Source organism: Ambystoma mexicanum, chromosome 9 (assembly GCF_040938575.1).
Source record: "Ambystoma mexicanum isolate Mex_15411 chromosome 9, UKY_AmexF1_1, whole genome shotgun sequence".
In the NCBI taxonomy this organism is placed as follows: Eukaryota; Metazoa; Chordata; class Amphibia; order Caudata; family Ambystomatidae; genus Ambystoma; species Ambystoma mexicanum.
In genome coordinates this window covers 1,129,389,146-1,129,405,404 of record NC_090931.1, presented here as the reverse complement: position 1 = coordinate 1,129,405,404, position 16,259 = coordinate 1,129,389,146, and the positions used below count along the sequence as shown (strand labels likewise).

The window sequence follows — 16,259 nt, the reverse complement described above, 5'->3', positions numbered from 1 at the left end:
ACTCCAAAGAGTCGAGGCTTAGAACCGAGAAACACGAAGCAACACGTTCGCGAAAAAAACGGAACTGAGGCTATGGGCGTCGTGCGTCCTACTTATCACATCGGATGACGTCGGAGGAGGTCCTCGACGACGGCATCGACGCAGGACGCAGACGCCGAAAAAGTTTCCGAAGCAGCACAGCTGTGGTGATTACATGTCATAGATATGGAATATGTCGGAGGACCCAACCCCCTTGAAATGCTTTTACGGTAAGTAATGCATTGTCTTCTGTTTGTTAATCTGCTTAGAATCACATGCTGTGCATAGACTAGCGAGCAGTACCCAGAGTTGGAGGTGGGTTGTGAGAAGGAACAGTAGAGAAAAGATGTCTTAATACTGCTTGTCCCACCTGGGAATCAGATCTAGAGTGAGCATCTAGACAGTAGTGTTTTGTAAAGGTGTGTACAGAACTCCGGGTTGCCGCTTTGCAAATGGACTAAAGGGGAACGTTTGCAATGAATGCTATGGATGCCCCAGTGCCTCGAGTAGAGTGTGCTCTTAGCAAGAGAGAAACAGAGTGATGCATTGAACAATCCATCTAGATATAGTGGACTTTGAGGCTGCATCTCCTTCTCTTACTGCTGCCACCGAGACAAAGAACTGATTAGTCTTTCTCAGTGGCCTAGTTCTTTCCATATAAAACATGACAGCTCTGCGCACATCGAGTGTATGCAGGCTCTTTTCTCCCAAATTGGAAGAGTTTTGAAAGAACGTTGGTAGTTCTATTGACTGGTTGACATGGAATTTCGATATGAATTTTGGTGCAAACTTTGGGTGTGTGCGTAGAACCACCTTATCTTTGTGAACTGTTACGAAGGGGTCTAGAATAGAAAGAGCCTGTAGTTCACTTACTCTCGTAATGGAGGTGATAGCTATAAGGAAAGCAGTCTTAAGAATGAGGTCCTTAAGAGTTGCCTTGTGCATGGGTACAAAGGGTGAGCCCATGAGCCTGGTAAGTACCACATTAAGGTCCCAGCCGGGAGCTGGGTTTGCTATCGGAGGGTGTATTCTCTTTACCCCCTCCATGAAGGCTTGGATAACTGGGACTTTCCACCACGACACCTTAAGTTGAGAGGTGGTGTATGCAGAAAGTGCCGCTAGATGGATTTTAATAGAATTGAACACTAGACCTGAGTCCAGTAAATGGGTCAGGTAAAGGACAATTTGTGTAGGAGAGCAGTGGACTGGGTTGATGCTCTTACCTCTACACCAGATGAGGAATCTCTTCCACTTGCTAGAATAGCAGTGGCGAGTGTTGGGTTTTCTTGCTTCTCTGAGAATGTCCATGCATCTCTGAGGGAGTTGTAAATGGCCAAATTCTGTGACCTCAGGAGCCAGGCTGCTAAGTTCATGTTCTGCGGGCATGGGTGTAGTGTCTTGCCCTTGTCCTGTGACAGCAAGTTGTACGGGCAGGGCAGTTTCACTGGTGGGGACAGGGACATCTCCATCAGGTGCGCAAACCATGGTTGGCGGGCCCACATCGGGGCTATCAGTATCATGGTGACTGGTTCCTGGTGCATCTTGTGCGCTATCTTGTTCAGCAGAGGAGTCGGGGGGGGGGGAGCGTAAACAAATTTCCCTGACCATGGTATCCAGAGACCGTTCCCCTTGAAGCGGTTCTGTGGGTATCTGGAGGCGTAATCTAGGCATTGTGAGTTCTCCAGAGTTGCGAACAGGTCTATTTCTGGGAAGCCCCATTGTGTAAAGACGTCGAAGACTAGGTCTTTGTGTAACCGCCATTCGTACGCTAAGGGCAGAGGGAAGTCTCTGCTGAGTTCGTCTGCTAGCAGATTGAGTTCCCCTGGTACATGTTGTGACAATAGGAACATGTGTCTGAGAGCCCACTTACAGATGTTCTGGGACAGCCTGGACAGTCCTAGAGAGTGAGTGCCCCCTTGCTTGTTGAGGTAGTACATGGCTGTGGTGCTGTCCGTGAGGACCATCACCGTCTTCCCTTGTAGGTGTGTCTGGAAGGGTTTTAGAGCCTTGAACACCTAAAGTAGCGCTAATAAGTTTGTGTGCTTGGAAGCTACGCTCGGAGTCCAAACTCCGTGAGCAGTCTGATGGGATAGGTGAGCCCCCCATCCTGTGAGGGATGCGTCTGTGGTTAGAGTGGCTTCCACTGCAGGGGTGGTGAATGGTTTCCCTATTACCAGGTTTTCCTTCGACCACCATCGTAGCAAGAGAACCAAGGCCTGCGAGACCACCACTAGATCGTCCCATTGTCCGCTGGCCTGACACCACTGGCTGTCGAGCCACTCTTGCATTGGGCGCATGGGCAGGCACGCGTGAGGTACCAAATAAATACATGACGCCATCATTCCTAGCAAGCGCATTGCTTTGCGTACCGTCACCTCTCGACCGGCCACATATTGAGGGATCTGAAACAGCATATTTTGGACCCTCTCATTGGAGGGGAAGACGAGGCCGTCCTTTGTTCGAATTAGAGCCCGTAGGAATGGTTTGATTTGGCTGGGCTCTAAGCTGGACTTCTTCTCGTTGATGGAGAAGGCCAGTTGGAATAAAAGGTCTACTGTCTTCTGGGTGTTTGAGAAGCATGTCTCGTAGGATTCCCCTGTTATGAGCCAATCGTCGAGGTAAGGGTAGGGTATACCGGTATGGACAACCTGCGCAGGTGGGCCGCTGCCACTGCCAGTACCTTCGTGAATACCCTTGGTGCAGACGCTATGCCGAAGGGTAGCACTCTGAACTGGTAGTGTTTGCCCTCTATCATGAACCTGAGGTATTTTCTGTGCGCTGGCAACATCAAAATGTGAAAGTATGCATCTTTCATGTCTAGTGTTGTCATGTAGTCCACCTGAGATAGCAGGGAAATTACCTCCTGTAATGTTACCATACGAAATTTTTGTGGTTTTACAAATTTCTTCGGTGGGCGCAGATCTAGTACAGGGCACATGGTTAGGTCCTTTTTGGGTACAAGGAAGTACACTGAATAAATACCTTCCATTACCTGAGATTGGGGCACGACCTCTATTGCTCCTTTCTGTAGCAGCTGTTCTACTTCTTGCAGGAGGATGACAAGGTGTTCTGGTGAAAGGCGTCGTCCCCTTGGAGGTCTGTAGGTGGGGGACCGTTGAACTCTATACAGTACCCGTGGGCTATGGTTGACAATACCCACCGGTCTGATGTTATTCCCTCTCATGCTGATAGGAACGATGTTATCCGGCCCCCAACCGGAGACGCATGGGAGGGAACCCGAACCTTCGGGTCATTTGTTACTTGCCGGGGTGCATCTGGGGCTGGAGCCCCGGCCTATGCCCTTGCCACGGCGTTGTCCTCTTTGGTTATACTGGTTACCGGTACCCTGATTAGAGGGCCAGTTGCCCGCAGTGTAATGCTGTTGCTGCTGCTGCTGTTGGCGTTGGCCACGAAAAAAGCGCTTGTTCCCAAATCCCCGCCTGTTTGGAGGCTTTGAGATTTGGTCTAAGGTCTTTATGGAGTCAAATTCTTTCTTCGCATTTTCCAGTGCATCGTCCACTGCCCTTCCAAAGAGATTTGACTCTTCTATTGGCTTATTAATGAGTGACGCCTGCGTTTCTGCCTTGAAACCGGAATTGCGAAGCCAGATGTGACGCTTCAGCAGAATTCCCTGCACCAAAGAACGGCCAGCAGTTTCTGCCGCATCAAGAGTGTTCTTAATGATGCTCTGGTTGGCCAGAGCTCCTTCTGTAACTGTAGCCAATAAGCGAGTTCTTAGAGGTTCAGGGGCTTCTTCGATGTCCTGCTTAAGCTTTCCCCATTGAGCATCAGCATAGCTTGCCAACAATGTATTATTATTGGCAATCCTAATTGAAAACGCTGCCGAGGCGGAAATTCTTTTGCCCAAGGCATAAAGCTTTTTCCCTTCTTTATCTGGGGCTGCCTCGCTGGTTGACAGTGGAACCCCAGCCCTCTTCCTTGTGTTAGTCACCACTAAGAAGGCCGGGACTGAGTGACCCCTGATATATAATGGGTCTGACAGAGAAGGTGAGAACAATTTTATCGATTCTTGGATTGACCCCTCTTACCAGCGCGGGGGTGGACAGCGATGGGGTGAGTCGTCTCTTAACCGAGGCGAGGATAGGAATAGTTTGACTAGTGGGAGGTTTTTCTTTAATAATCCTTTCGACGAAATCAGTATCTGGGGTGGCCTCCCCAGTTTCAACTTCAAAATGCGCTGCTGCCTTCCTCAGTAGCGCATTGAAGGTGGGCTGATGGTCTACTGGAGATGGGTTCCTGACCGGTGTGGTCTGAGGAGAAGAAATGTCTATGATGTCGGGGTCTGTAGACCCTGATGGCGACTGCCAGGGCTGTGAGCCACCTTCACCTGGGTCCTCCTCGTAGCCCTCCTCACCTATGTTAGTGTCATCATGAAAACCTTCTTCCTCTGGTTGGTCTTCATTATTCACAAACTCATCCTCTTCCTGAAAGTGAGCGTTCTCTTCAGTGAGGTCGTAAGAGTTCATGTCTTCCTGTAGGGGGTTAAAGAGCTTTGGGTATTTAGCCCATGGCCCCTCCTGGAGTACCTCCCTTCGCCTCTTGGGTGTCCTATTTTCTGGGGTGGCCATGAACATGTATAGCTTGTCCATACATGACTGGAACCTCTCTACAGTCCAGTAAGGTAGGCCAGAGCGGTCTGGGAGTGAAAAGGGAGTTTCCTCTCCCTGTAGTTGCTTAGTTCTGTCCCATAGCGTCGAAGATAGAGTCCCTTCTCCTTCTGAGAAACCTTCTCGCTGGCTAGGGTCTTGTGTCGACAGTGGGAGCTGTCCCAGCCTACCCTCCGGCATCCTCAGCGTTTCTTTGGCCTTGTGAACGGTTTTCGACGTATCACCCGCCGTCCGTCTCTGGCCGTCTTTAGAAGCTATACGCGCGAGGCTTTCGGCGATCAGCTTCTCCGTCGAGGGATCTTTCGCCGTCACGCTAGGCAGTGCCAAGTCTTTACTGGCAACGAACGCACTCTTGCGAGGCGCGTCGCCTGAGAATTTGGGTTTAGCGCCCTTATTTACAGAAAGCCCAGTCGCCGGTCGCGGAAGCGGTGGCGGGGAGGGTTTGCGACCCTTACGGTCGGCGGAAGACGCCGGTGGACCAGATGCCTCCATTGATGCTATGGCTGCCTTCATCTTCGACGAATGCGTGCCCTGGGGTATGTGCTTATGTGTTTTTCTGTGTTCGTCCTTGTCGCCGGGGTGTTCATCCCCATAAGTGGGGCGTGTGCCGGGCATTGTCGGGGCCGGGGACGGATGACGAGGAGCGGGAACGCTCCTTCGAGAGGTCTACAACCTCCGTTGCGGAGGCTGTGTAATCACTGTCCTCATCACATTCGGCGGCGGCAGCTGGCGAGGAGTCAGACCTAGACATCGCATAGGCTGCCCACCTTTTGACCCTGCGGTCCGGTAAAGTTTTGGGTTTAAGTAACTTACAGGCCGCACAGCCGTCCTCTTTGTGATCGAGGGGCAAGCAACGGTTACACCGTTTATGCTGGTCCTTCCAGGTAAACTTGCCCTTGCAACGCGGGTAAAACCTAAAGGGCGTCCTCTCCATAGCTGAGGGCATGAAATGTGATTACGACCTCGAAAGAGAGGGAGGGGAAAGAGACAGGCATTCTCAGAGTGAAACAAAGAAATGACCAACAACCCCACTCTCCCTACTGTGTTAGGCTGGCAAGGCCAGGCCACGTGTTCGGCAGCGTCGAAGGATCTCCTCCGCTCGTCCCTCCATCGAAGATCTTGCTCGGCGGAGAACAGCTTGGCAGCTACGTCGAGGGAGGGATCTATGTGATAGTTAATAATAATAAACGACCAAGGGTCGAGGAAATGATTTTGCAATGTCTCTCGAGGAGCTCTGCATAAAGGCGACCAATAACTGGGCGGAAAAAAAAAACAATCTGAGGGACCTCGACGCGTGAGGGGTTGTGGGTACACTGCACATCACTATAGGGATAGTGTTACAGACACGCCTTGTCGACGTCCCCTTTTCGACTACGCAAAACAAAATGCAATACTCTGCAGTGACCACTGGATGTCGGACTATGCACAGCATGCGATTCTAAGCAGATTAACAAACATCAGAATCCTGTTTATGAGCCTGTGTGTATTTTTTAAAGGCTAATAACCTTTTCTGAGGGCCGATGCCCATAAAACAGGTAAATACGTCATTTCCCCTCACACCTCTGTTGTGATAAGTGCCTCCTCCTACCCAGATCTGTTCCTTAGTTTCACTTAGTACCATGCATTGTGCATTATGTTTATTCGAATGACTGAATTCAGCCCTTAGACCAGCCTGTGTCGTGAAGTCTCATAAAGCTAGTCTACCATCTTTGGATCAGACACTGGTTACACTGGCAGAGCTGGAATTGAGATTGTTATTTCTCAGTGTCTGCACATGGAACCCAAACACCAAATCATTGACTTGTCCTTTGCTGCCATATGATTTTCGTTAGACTCTGTGCCATGGTCAAAGATAAGCTTTGCGCACCACAGAGGTTTTCAGCAGATGTGGCACAGCGGTCAGGGTCTGCGTCTCCCTTAACATTTTAACAAAAACATGGCAACACTCACTAGTCAGGAGATATTTTTTCTGTGGGTGACAATAAGGACTTTTCCTGACATGGGCAAATGTTGGACATATAGCAGGGCATCCAAGGACTTTGGGAGATCCTGAGGATGTGTGGAGAGAAGTAAACCATATACCACCTAAATGGTTTGCATCAAATAGCTGATGGATTTTCCTGCACCAAGAGTTCCCTCTCAATGGACAATTAGGAGGTGGCCATGTTCCAAAGTGCTTTTGAACTCAACCTGCTCTTCTGAAGACTTTCCATGAGCCTGGAGAAAAGAGGTCACCAAAAGCATAACTCAACCTAAGCATTAAAATGAAATTAGAGAATTAAAATAATTTTGATGGAAAAAAAAGGTACCTTTTCGCAACAGTTCTGGGCATGATTGTATTGCACATTCTACCTTTGCATTCTCAAAGTAAGCTGCAACATTGGTAATCTGCTCTTCTTTGAGTGGAACATCGCTGCCCTAAAAGTAGAAATAGATCATTTTAGTTCCACAAAGTTGGAAAAGTATCAAACTTTACAGATCTTAATTTTCACTGTGTGCAAAAAAATAAATAAATAAATACAAATTAAAAAAGACCACTTTTAGAAAAATAAATAACTTGATTACTGCAAGCAAAATAGACAAAGACCAGATTGATAATCTGGGGGTGTGGAGGTGTGGGCGGGGGTTAGTGTTTGTATGGATTTGGGGTTGTTTTACTATGGATGTCCGCATGGGAAATGTACGAACAATTTTGTATTATGTACATTTCTCATGCGGTCATTTCCGTCGCAACCGTTTCAGTCACGGTAAAACAACCCCAAATCGTTTTAGTGACAGAAAACCTTTTCAGTATAATATATTACATTTTAAAATACAGGAGGTTTAAGTCTAGGTAAGGAAGTGGTCTTGTACAGCACCTTTCTACCAATAATGTTGGCCTTGAGGCGCATGGCTCTTAAGGCAAAAAGTGCTTGACGGCAGCAATATAACTGGGATGGTGAGAATGGAAGGAGTGGAAAAGACGTGGGTTTGATGAGTACACAATGGAAGCACCCTTTGGGTTCTACTGTGTTTGGGTCGGGGGCGATAGCCTCGGCATGTAAGCCATAAGGTGACTTGCCCCTGTCAAGAAGGGACCAGGGCCTGTTTTATCCTGGGGCAGGAGGCCTACCACGAGACTTCCCAGAGTGAGTCCTATCCGAGAGGCAGGTTGGGTGAGCTGTGAAGGCTCCAGTCTCCTTCTCTTCTACCTGTTCCTGGTTAAGTGAACTAAGTACCAGCTTTTCTTGCCCCATCCCTTTTGTGCACAATGTTGACCACTGTTTCTTATCGTCCCATAGCACTACATTACCCAGAAGGCCTCACCATAGGGAGAAAGAGCGAGGGACCATACTGGGAGAGAGCCAGTGAGAGACTGCAAGACAGCAGAGCATTCCGTCGATCAAACAGGCAGTCCAGGCTCTCTAAGTGACACAGACATGAACTGTGAAATGTATTTGATTTTTAGCATTTCTTAAGCACACTAAACCCAGAAGCATCAAGGCGCTGGTTATATCACATAGGACACATATGACATGGAGTAAGGAACAAGTTACTTACCTGTAACTATTGTTCTCCAGCATGGGTCTGGCATGGATTCACACTCATGAATATTCTCTGTCGTCGGGCCGGGAATCCTCGCTAAAAGAAAAAAAAGTTTCACTTGCAAACTGTATTTCTCCTCTAAAACAATCACCGTACTCTGGCTCATACTGCCCCCAGCCAATGACAGTCCTCTCCATAAACCCCTTCTCTGGCAGCCATCTTCAGATTTGTTAAGCACGTAAAGTGGCAGTATGACCAAGAAGAGCCACAGAGGGGCAGAAGGGAGGGTTTGCATGTGAATCCATGCCAGACCCATGCTGGAGAACAATAGTTACAAGTAAGTAACTGGTTCCTTCTCCAGCATGGGGTCTGGCATGGATTCACAAGCTCGTGAATAACGAATACATAGCAGTAAAACATTACACAACCATGGGAGGTGGCAAGGCTCAACAGAAGCAATCACCCTTACCTCTGGAACAGGCTCACCACAAACAAAAAGGTTGGGCTCCTCCCTGGAATCCCTGTCGACGCCGTAGTATCTCGTAAAGGTGTGCGTGGACCTCCACGTAGTAGCCCTGCAGATGTCCAGTAGGGGCACACCAGAACACATTTGTCGCAGCGATCACTGTGGTGTAGTGGGCTCTCGGACGACCGGACATCGGTTGGTTCGCCAATCGATGACATTCCATGATGCAGCCGAAGAGCCACCTGGAGATGGAAGCCTTGGACAAGGCCTTCCCATGGTTCACAGGACTAAAGTTCACGAACAGTTGAGACATCTTACGAAAACTCTGTGCATGCTACGTAGAACTTCAGGGCACAAGCAACGTTCAGAAAGTGCAAGGACCTTTCAGCCGGTGACGAAGGCTTCGGGAAGAACACGACTTCTGAGCCCCAGAGTCGTTGTGGAACCAGCGCTATTGCCCGTTTTCGTAGCCCGTACTTCCTCCAAGAGTTGAGGCATGTGCTGCTCCTGCCAGGCCATCGGATGGATATGATATGGCATTTATAACGCGCCTATACACAAGTGTTTCAAGGCACGACGAGGCAAGGGAGGGGAACAGAGGGAGGACAGACAACGATCTTACTAGGCCAGGTGCTATTCAGATCACGCAAATGCATCGGAAGGGGGAAAGTGTGTGGGGGGGCAGTGCAGTACATGGGATAATAGAAAAAATAACAATAAGTGAAAGTACGGCCAGCAGGTGGCAAGCGCAAGGGTAAGTGCAGACATCAGGTTGCGAGTGCTTGTAATGAATGGGACTGTGGGGATACAGAAAACAGTCCCCAAGTGAGGGGGATGCCAGGGATGCAGTGCAGGCGTGTGTGCGACTGGCGGGGTGGGACCTGGGCCAGAGATCAGAGGGTGGCCAGGTAACCAGTGCAGTTTCAGTTTCAGCAGGGGAGAGGAGGAGAAAAAGCAGAAGCAAAGAGAAAGATATTGGGGTGCTTCCGGAACCGGAGATGGTTCTCCTCAAGTTTCAGGGAGGCAGGGAAGCCCCAGCCGAAGAGAGAGATCTACCACCAACTCGTTGCTTGGAGAAGCAACTGACCCTGAGGGAGTTGGAGGCGGCTGAGCGAAGAGCTTGAGAAGGAAGATATTTAGAAAAAGGGAGTAGAAGGTATTGAGGCCCCAGGCCACAGAAGGCCTTATGGACAATGCAGAGGGTTTTGAACTTAATCCTTGCAGCCACTGGGAGCCAGTGCAGAGATTTCAGTCGTGGAGAGATACGATCCCTGGGCTTGAGGCCAAGGACAAGTCTTGCAGTCCTGTTCTGGATGAGTTACAGAGTGCGGAGAGTAGAAGCAGGCAGATTTAGAAAGAGGATGTTGCAGTAGTCCAGCCTGGAGAGAACCAGATCTCTGGAGACAGTGAGCTTCTGGGGGAAGGAGAGGAAAGTAAGAATACCTCTGAGGAGGTGCAGCTGGTAGTGTGACTTCTTAGAGATGCGAGGAGAGAAGGGGAGTGTGGAGTCAAGAGGACCCCGAGGTTTTTAGCCTCAGGGTCTTCGGAGCAGGCGGCAGGCAGGATCCGCGGACACCTGTGCTGAAACTCCAGGGTATGTCCGTGGGAGAGAGCATCCAGCACCCATTTGTCAGTGGAGATCTTCTTCCACTCGTGGCCGATTCAGTCCCGCTTTGGCGCCTTGCCTTGAGGGCGCCGGCAGTGCTGACAGACAGCCTCTGTAGATCTCCTGATTCGTGGACCTGGAGGGCTGGCGGTACGAGGAGAAACCCTTCGATGATCTGCTTGACTTTCCTCCAGAGGAGCGAAACGAAGAGCAAGGTTGCTGGAGCGGTTCCAGGGCAGGGCCATCTCCGTATCCGCCTCGATGGTCTGCAGGGTTTTGTCGACAACCTTCCCAAAAAGGTTATCCCCGTCGAAAGGCATGTCCAGCACCCTTGCCAGGATCTCCTGGCAGAAATGTGTGACCTTCAGCCAGCCTTGACAATGGAGGTAGACATCGTTCCCCATCTGCCCAAAACCTGTGTCGGCGATGTCCAGTGCCACCGTGATGGCATGGTCCGAAGCCACCTCTCTCTCCTGGAAGAGGGCTATTGCCTCCACCTTCTTGTTTTCGGGAAGGAACTCCAGAAATCGGGTCCAGTTTGTACCACAGCTCCTTGTCGTACCTGGCCACGATCGCTAGCGCGTTGGCCGCCTTGATGGATGACAGTGCGGTGCAGATAACGTTCCTTCCCATGGCGTTCCAACTTGTTCCCCTCGCTGTCTGGAGGGACGGAGGATGACGATGGACTCTTACTACCTTTTCCTCGCAGTCGCCGACACCACCAAGTCCGGCGATGGTTGCGACCGTAGGCACTTGGGTGCAGACTCCAGCACCTGGTACTTTTTCTCCAGCTTATCCCGATTGGCCAGGGCCGTGCAGGGGTTCTTCAAGAGAGCCAAGACCACCTCCCACTCATTGTCCAGCAGGGGTACCGCCAGGATGGTCTTCCTTTTTGCCTTGCGCCTCTGGTACAGGAAACCCTCCTTGGTCTCCTCGGGCATAAGCTGAAAAAGTTCAGAAGCTTTGGCGACCATGGAATGGAACAACCCCACCTCATCCGGTGGGGACGCTCTCGGCTGCGGAGATCCGCCCGCCATGACAATGTCATTGTCATCTGTCATGGCCGTCCCTGTATCCTGGTCCACCAGAAGGGTGGGGGGGGGGTATGGGGGGGGAGAGGGAAGAGCACCCGACGCGGATGTGGAGGCTGAAACGGTGGCGTTGTATGACGCTTCCTCTTCTTATTCGGAGGCTGGTCGGGGGCCGCCGGAACCGAGCCCTGCGGCATCCTTTTCTGGATTTTTGCCACCAAAGTGTGCAGGGTCGATAGGATGTCCAGGAATACATCCCTTGGCGGAACTGGCATGACCCGAGTGCTAGGCCCCATGCAGACACGCTGTCACCATCGTCCTCCTCAAGGTCTTTGTGGACCGTGTATAGGGACTCCCGTTCCTCGTCGTCCGTGGAGGAAACTTCCATCGCCTGAGGCACTGCCTGGGGCTGGCCTAGGACTTACTCTTCGTCCCCCCTCCCTTTTGGACCCTGAGGGGTCGGGCTGGGCTCAGAGACAGCATCCTCTTCTCTGGCGTGCCAGCCGGCCTTGCCACAGTCACAGTGGAGGCTTCCCTCCTCAGGGACTCCTTGGGTGCAATAGGGTTACCTTCACGGGGTCAGCCCCTTTCGCCTTTGTGAGAGCAGCTGCCACCAGCTCAATTGTCGACGAAGACTTCTCCTGTGCCGCCTGGGCTGGTCAGCCGTCTTTTCCTCAGCCCCTGGGGCTTCTACTGCAGCTTAGCCAGGTTGGGCGATTTCCTATTCAAGGAGGAGCTCAATCGCTGCCTGGCGATGGAGGCGGATGGTGATGTTGATCACCCCCTGCCCATCGCCAGACCTGCTTGCGCGGCAACCCCGGTGGAGCTGGACCTGCGGTGCTTGGCCTTGTCTTGGGACCCCACGGATGGGGAGCAAACACAGAGGATTTAAAAGCCTGCTCCTCTAACCGGCTGAGTTTGATGGATTTTGAAAGAAGGTAGGCAGTTCTATGTATTGATTTACATGGAACTTTGAAATGAACTTAGATGAGAACCTAGGATGTGTTTGAGGACAACCTTGTCCTTGTGTATAATGAAAAAAGGGTCTTGTACGGACAAAGCCTGTAGCTCATTGACTCATTTTATGGAGGTGATGGCTACTAGGAAAGCAATTTTGCAAGTAAGATGTTTTAGGCTGGCCTTGTGCATAGGATCAAAGGGTGGACCCATGAGCTTGGAGAGCACAACATTGAGATCCCAACCCGGAGGAGGGGTTGGAAAAACAGGGGGGGGGTATAGCCTCTTTACCCCTTGCATGAATGTCTTAATGACAGGGACTTTCGACCAGGACATCTTGTTTTGTGAAGTGGTGTAAGCTGACGGGCCGCCAGATGCACAATTAAGAATTAGATTAGAGTCTAGTAAGAAAAGCATGTAGTGTAGAATGTTAACTGGAGAACATTCTATTGGTTTAATGATTGTGATGTGCACCATATCACAAATCTCTTCCACTTATTAAAATGGCAGTGCCTGGTGTTGGGTTTTCGTGCCTCTTTAAGGATATCCATACACCTGTGTGGAAGATTTAAGTGGCCAAACTCTATGACTTCAGGAGTTAAGCTGCCAAGTTGATAGACTGTGGGCGCGGGTGGAGGGATGCCCCTTTGTGTTGTGTCAGCATGTTGTATGGGCACAGGAGCTTGATTGGGTCGCACATCGCCAGTTTGAGCAGGTGTGGAATCCAAAGCTGTCTCACCCACATGAAGGAGCAACCAGGACCAGAGTTACTTGTTCATGGTGCATCTTGTGCACCATCTTGCTGAGGAGTGGTGTTGGGGGAAAAGTAAGCAAATTTCCTTGACCAGTTCATCCACAGGGTGTTCCCCTTGTATCGTAGGAAACCTGGACACGATGTCTGGGTATTGTGCGTTTAGGTTTGTGTCGAACAAGTCTAGTGCGCGGGTGACCCCATTGTGAGAATATTCTGTCTAGGATATCGCTGTCGAGTTGCCACTCGTGTTCTTCTGGTAGAGGGTGTATGCTTACAGTGTCTCCAGAGAATTTAGTTCCCTTGGAACATGTTGAGATGTTAGGAACATATTTCCGCTCGAGTGCCCACTTCCATATTTTTTGGGATAGCTTGGACAGACTGAGTGTAAGTGCCTCCTTGCTTGTTCAGATGGAACATGGCTGTGGTGCTGTCTTTGAGGATCTGCACCGTTTGACCCTTGAGATATTGCTGAAAGACCTAGAGGACTGCTAAGAGTTCTAGGAAGTTGATATGTCTTTGGGCAGTAGAGTGTCCATTGGCCGTGGGCTGTGTGGTGGAGGAAGTGGGCCCCACCATGCGGCAAGTGAGGCGTCTGTAGTTAGGATTGCTTGTGCTGGTGGAGCACAAAAAGGTTTTCCTTTTAACAGGTTGTCCTTGGACCACCAGCAAAGAGCCTGAACCAGGGTTAGCAAAACAATCACTAGATCGTCCCACTGTCCGCTTGCCTGAGACCACAGTTTTGCTAACCATTCTTGCATTGGACGCATGCACAGGCGCGCGTGTCGAAACCAGCAAATGCATGAGGCCATCATTCGGAGCAAGCGCATTGCTTTCCGTAATTATCTGGCAACCGACCTTGTAGTGAGGTACTTGCAACAGCATATTTTGTACTCTCGTTTGAGGGGAAAGCCAGCTCCTCTTTTGTGTTTAGGATAGCCCCTCAACATTGTTTTATTTGGCTGGGGACTAGACTTGATTTTCTTGTTGATGGAGAAACCCAGATTGAAGAGAATGTTTGTTTTTTGTGTGTTTAATCTACAAAATTGAGGAGATTCCCTGGCGATTAGCAAGCACCGTTGTGAATGCTCTTGGTGCCGAGGTGATGCCGAATAGGAGTAATTTGATCTGGTAGTTTACTCCCGCCATCTTGAAGCGCAGGTATTTTCTGTGCGCAGGGTGCATTGAAATATGAAAGTATGCATCTTTCATATCCAAATGTTGCCATGTAATCTCCACATTTTAGGAGTGGAATCACCTCTTGGAGTGTGGTCATATGAAACTTTTGGGATTTGACATATTTGTTCGCAGGGCGCAGATCTAGTACTGGGCGCATGGTAAGGTCTTTCTTTGGCACAAGAAAGTACGTTCAATAAATACCCTGGTTTACCTCGTTTGCCAGCACAATCTCTATGGCGCCTTCATTTCCTCCAGCAGTATGCTTTGTTCTTCTGCTGTAATTTTCTTCTGTCTTGGCGGGCGGTAGGGTGATTTTTGTAGCAACTCTATACAATACCCACCTGCCACGGTGGACAACACCCGCTTGTCCGACGTTATCTCCTCTCATGCGTGGGTGAAGTGTGAAATTCAGCCTCCTACTGGAGTGGCAGGGGAGGGGACCTGAAACAGTGTGTCATTGTTTGGGAGGGGTTGAGCCTCTCCCAGGTGAGGTTCTGTCCCTTTTTCTGCCCCTTTGATTTCCTCTTGGAAAACTGGACGAGGAACGTTGGCCTTGTGACTGCCCCCAAGACGAGTACTGTCCGCCCTGAGTGTAGCCTGAGGAACGCTGAGCATCCTGGACCGAAATCTTCTAGAATTTGGGGAGCCCTGTTAGAAATAGGGTTTGTTTGTCAACTGTCCAAGGGATTTAAGAGTGTCACATTCTTCCTTGGCACTCTTAAGGGTGTCTACTACGGCCTTCCCAACACATTTGGCTCCACTGGCATGTTTAAGAGGGTTGCCTAAGTTTCAGCTTAAACCCAGACTGTCTGAGCGAGGCATGGCGCTTGATGAGCGTTCCCTCTGCTATGATGCGTCCAGCATGATCTGCCGCATCAAGGTTATTCTTTAGGTTGCAGTTTGAAATCTGCTTGCCTTTGCAGATGGTCTTCAGTAATTGAGCCTTTAGTGGTTCTGGGGCGGCTACAATTTGGCGTTCCAGGTCATCCCATATGTGGCAGCCGTAACTAGCTAACAGCCTAGTGTTGTTAGCGATTCTGGTCTGGTATGCTGCAGAGGAGGTGGCCTTTCTCACAAAAACATCTATCTTTTTGTTTTCCTTGTCCGGCTGGGCTTCTGCCAACGCCAGGGGAGTGCCAGCCCTTTTTCTGGTTTTGGTGACCACTAGGGAATCTGGTATAAGCTGACCCCTAATATAGTCAGTGGGCACCGGTCTGAATAGTTTTTTTATTCTGGGGTTGACCGCCCTCGTGAGACTAGGTGCCAGTAGCGATGGCTGAAATGAGTCTTAGGACAGACTGCAGGAGAGGGATAAACTGGGGGGTAGACTTTTGGTCCCCCAGAATATCTTCCACAAAGTCATTGCCGATCTGTGCCTCCTGAGTGTCGATATTAAAATGTTGTGCCACCATTAGTAGCAGTTCATTGTACTGAAGTCGACAGGCAAATCTGCTACTGGCTGGTCCTGGTGGTCTGGCGACTGGATCACGTAAATGTCAGTCATAAAACTGGTCTTGGCTATAGAGGTCCCCCTGAGACCCTGGGTCTCCTTGGTCGCCATAAATCCTGAGAGGGGTCTTGGTATGTCGAGGCCAGAGTGCCTAGAGCAGGGGTGCTAGGCTGTGGCTCAAGACGATACTTCTTGGTAGGGGGCTGTTGTGCTGATGCCCCTGGCTGTGAGGCATCTTTAAGAATTGTCAATTGGTCAGGGTGTTTGTCCATGAAGTCTATGAAAGTAGACATTCTCCTTATAATTTTATTGAACTGTTCAGGTGTATATTCGTATGAGGGCGGGAAGCCTGACATGACAGGGGTGGCCTGGGAGGGAGTTACATCCTTGTGGTGCATGCCCCTGTGAGAGTGTCTTAAGGGGGTGGAAAACCCTTTCTGTGTGTCTTCTGGGGTCAAGGACACGGAAGTGTTTCTTAATTAGTTCCTGCATTGTCAGCGTTTTCTTGGGGGGAGCTGAAATGCCTTTCGCCGCCTGTTTTTTGGCACGCAAAAGGGAGGGCCTAATTATGTGTGGTGTCCGAACTGACTTTTGCTTTCGGTTTTGGGGAGCTGTCGTGAAGCGAAAGAGTACGCAATGGCCCAGAGG

General features: G+C 50.2%; 1 protein-coding gene across 2 annotated transcripts in view; it reads right to left on the bottom strand.

Moving 5' to 3' along the window:
• MMADHC (metabolism of cobalamin associated D) overlaps positions 1-16,259 on the bottom strand; it is a 193,663-nt gene that overhangs the window by 108,307 nt on the left and 69,097 nt on the right. For both annotated transcript variants that reach the window (XM_069616494.1, XM_069616495.1), the window contains exon 5: positions 6,956-7,064. In XM_069616494.1, the coding sequence (XP_069472595.1) occupies positions 6,956-7,064 (109 nt within the window). The remainder of the gene's footprint in view (positions 1-6,955; positions 7,065-16,259) is intronic.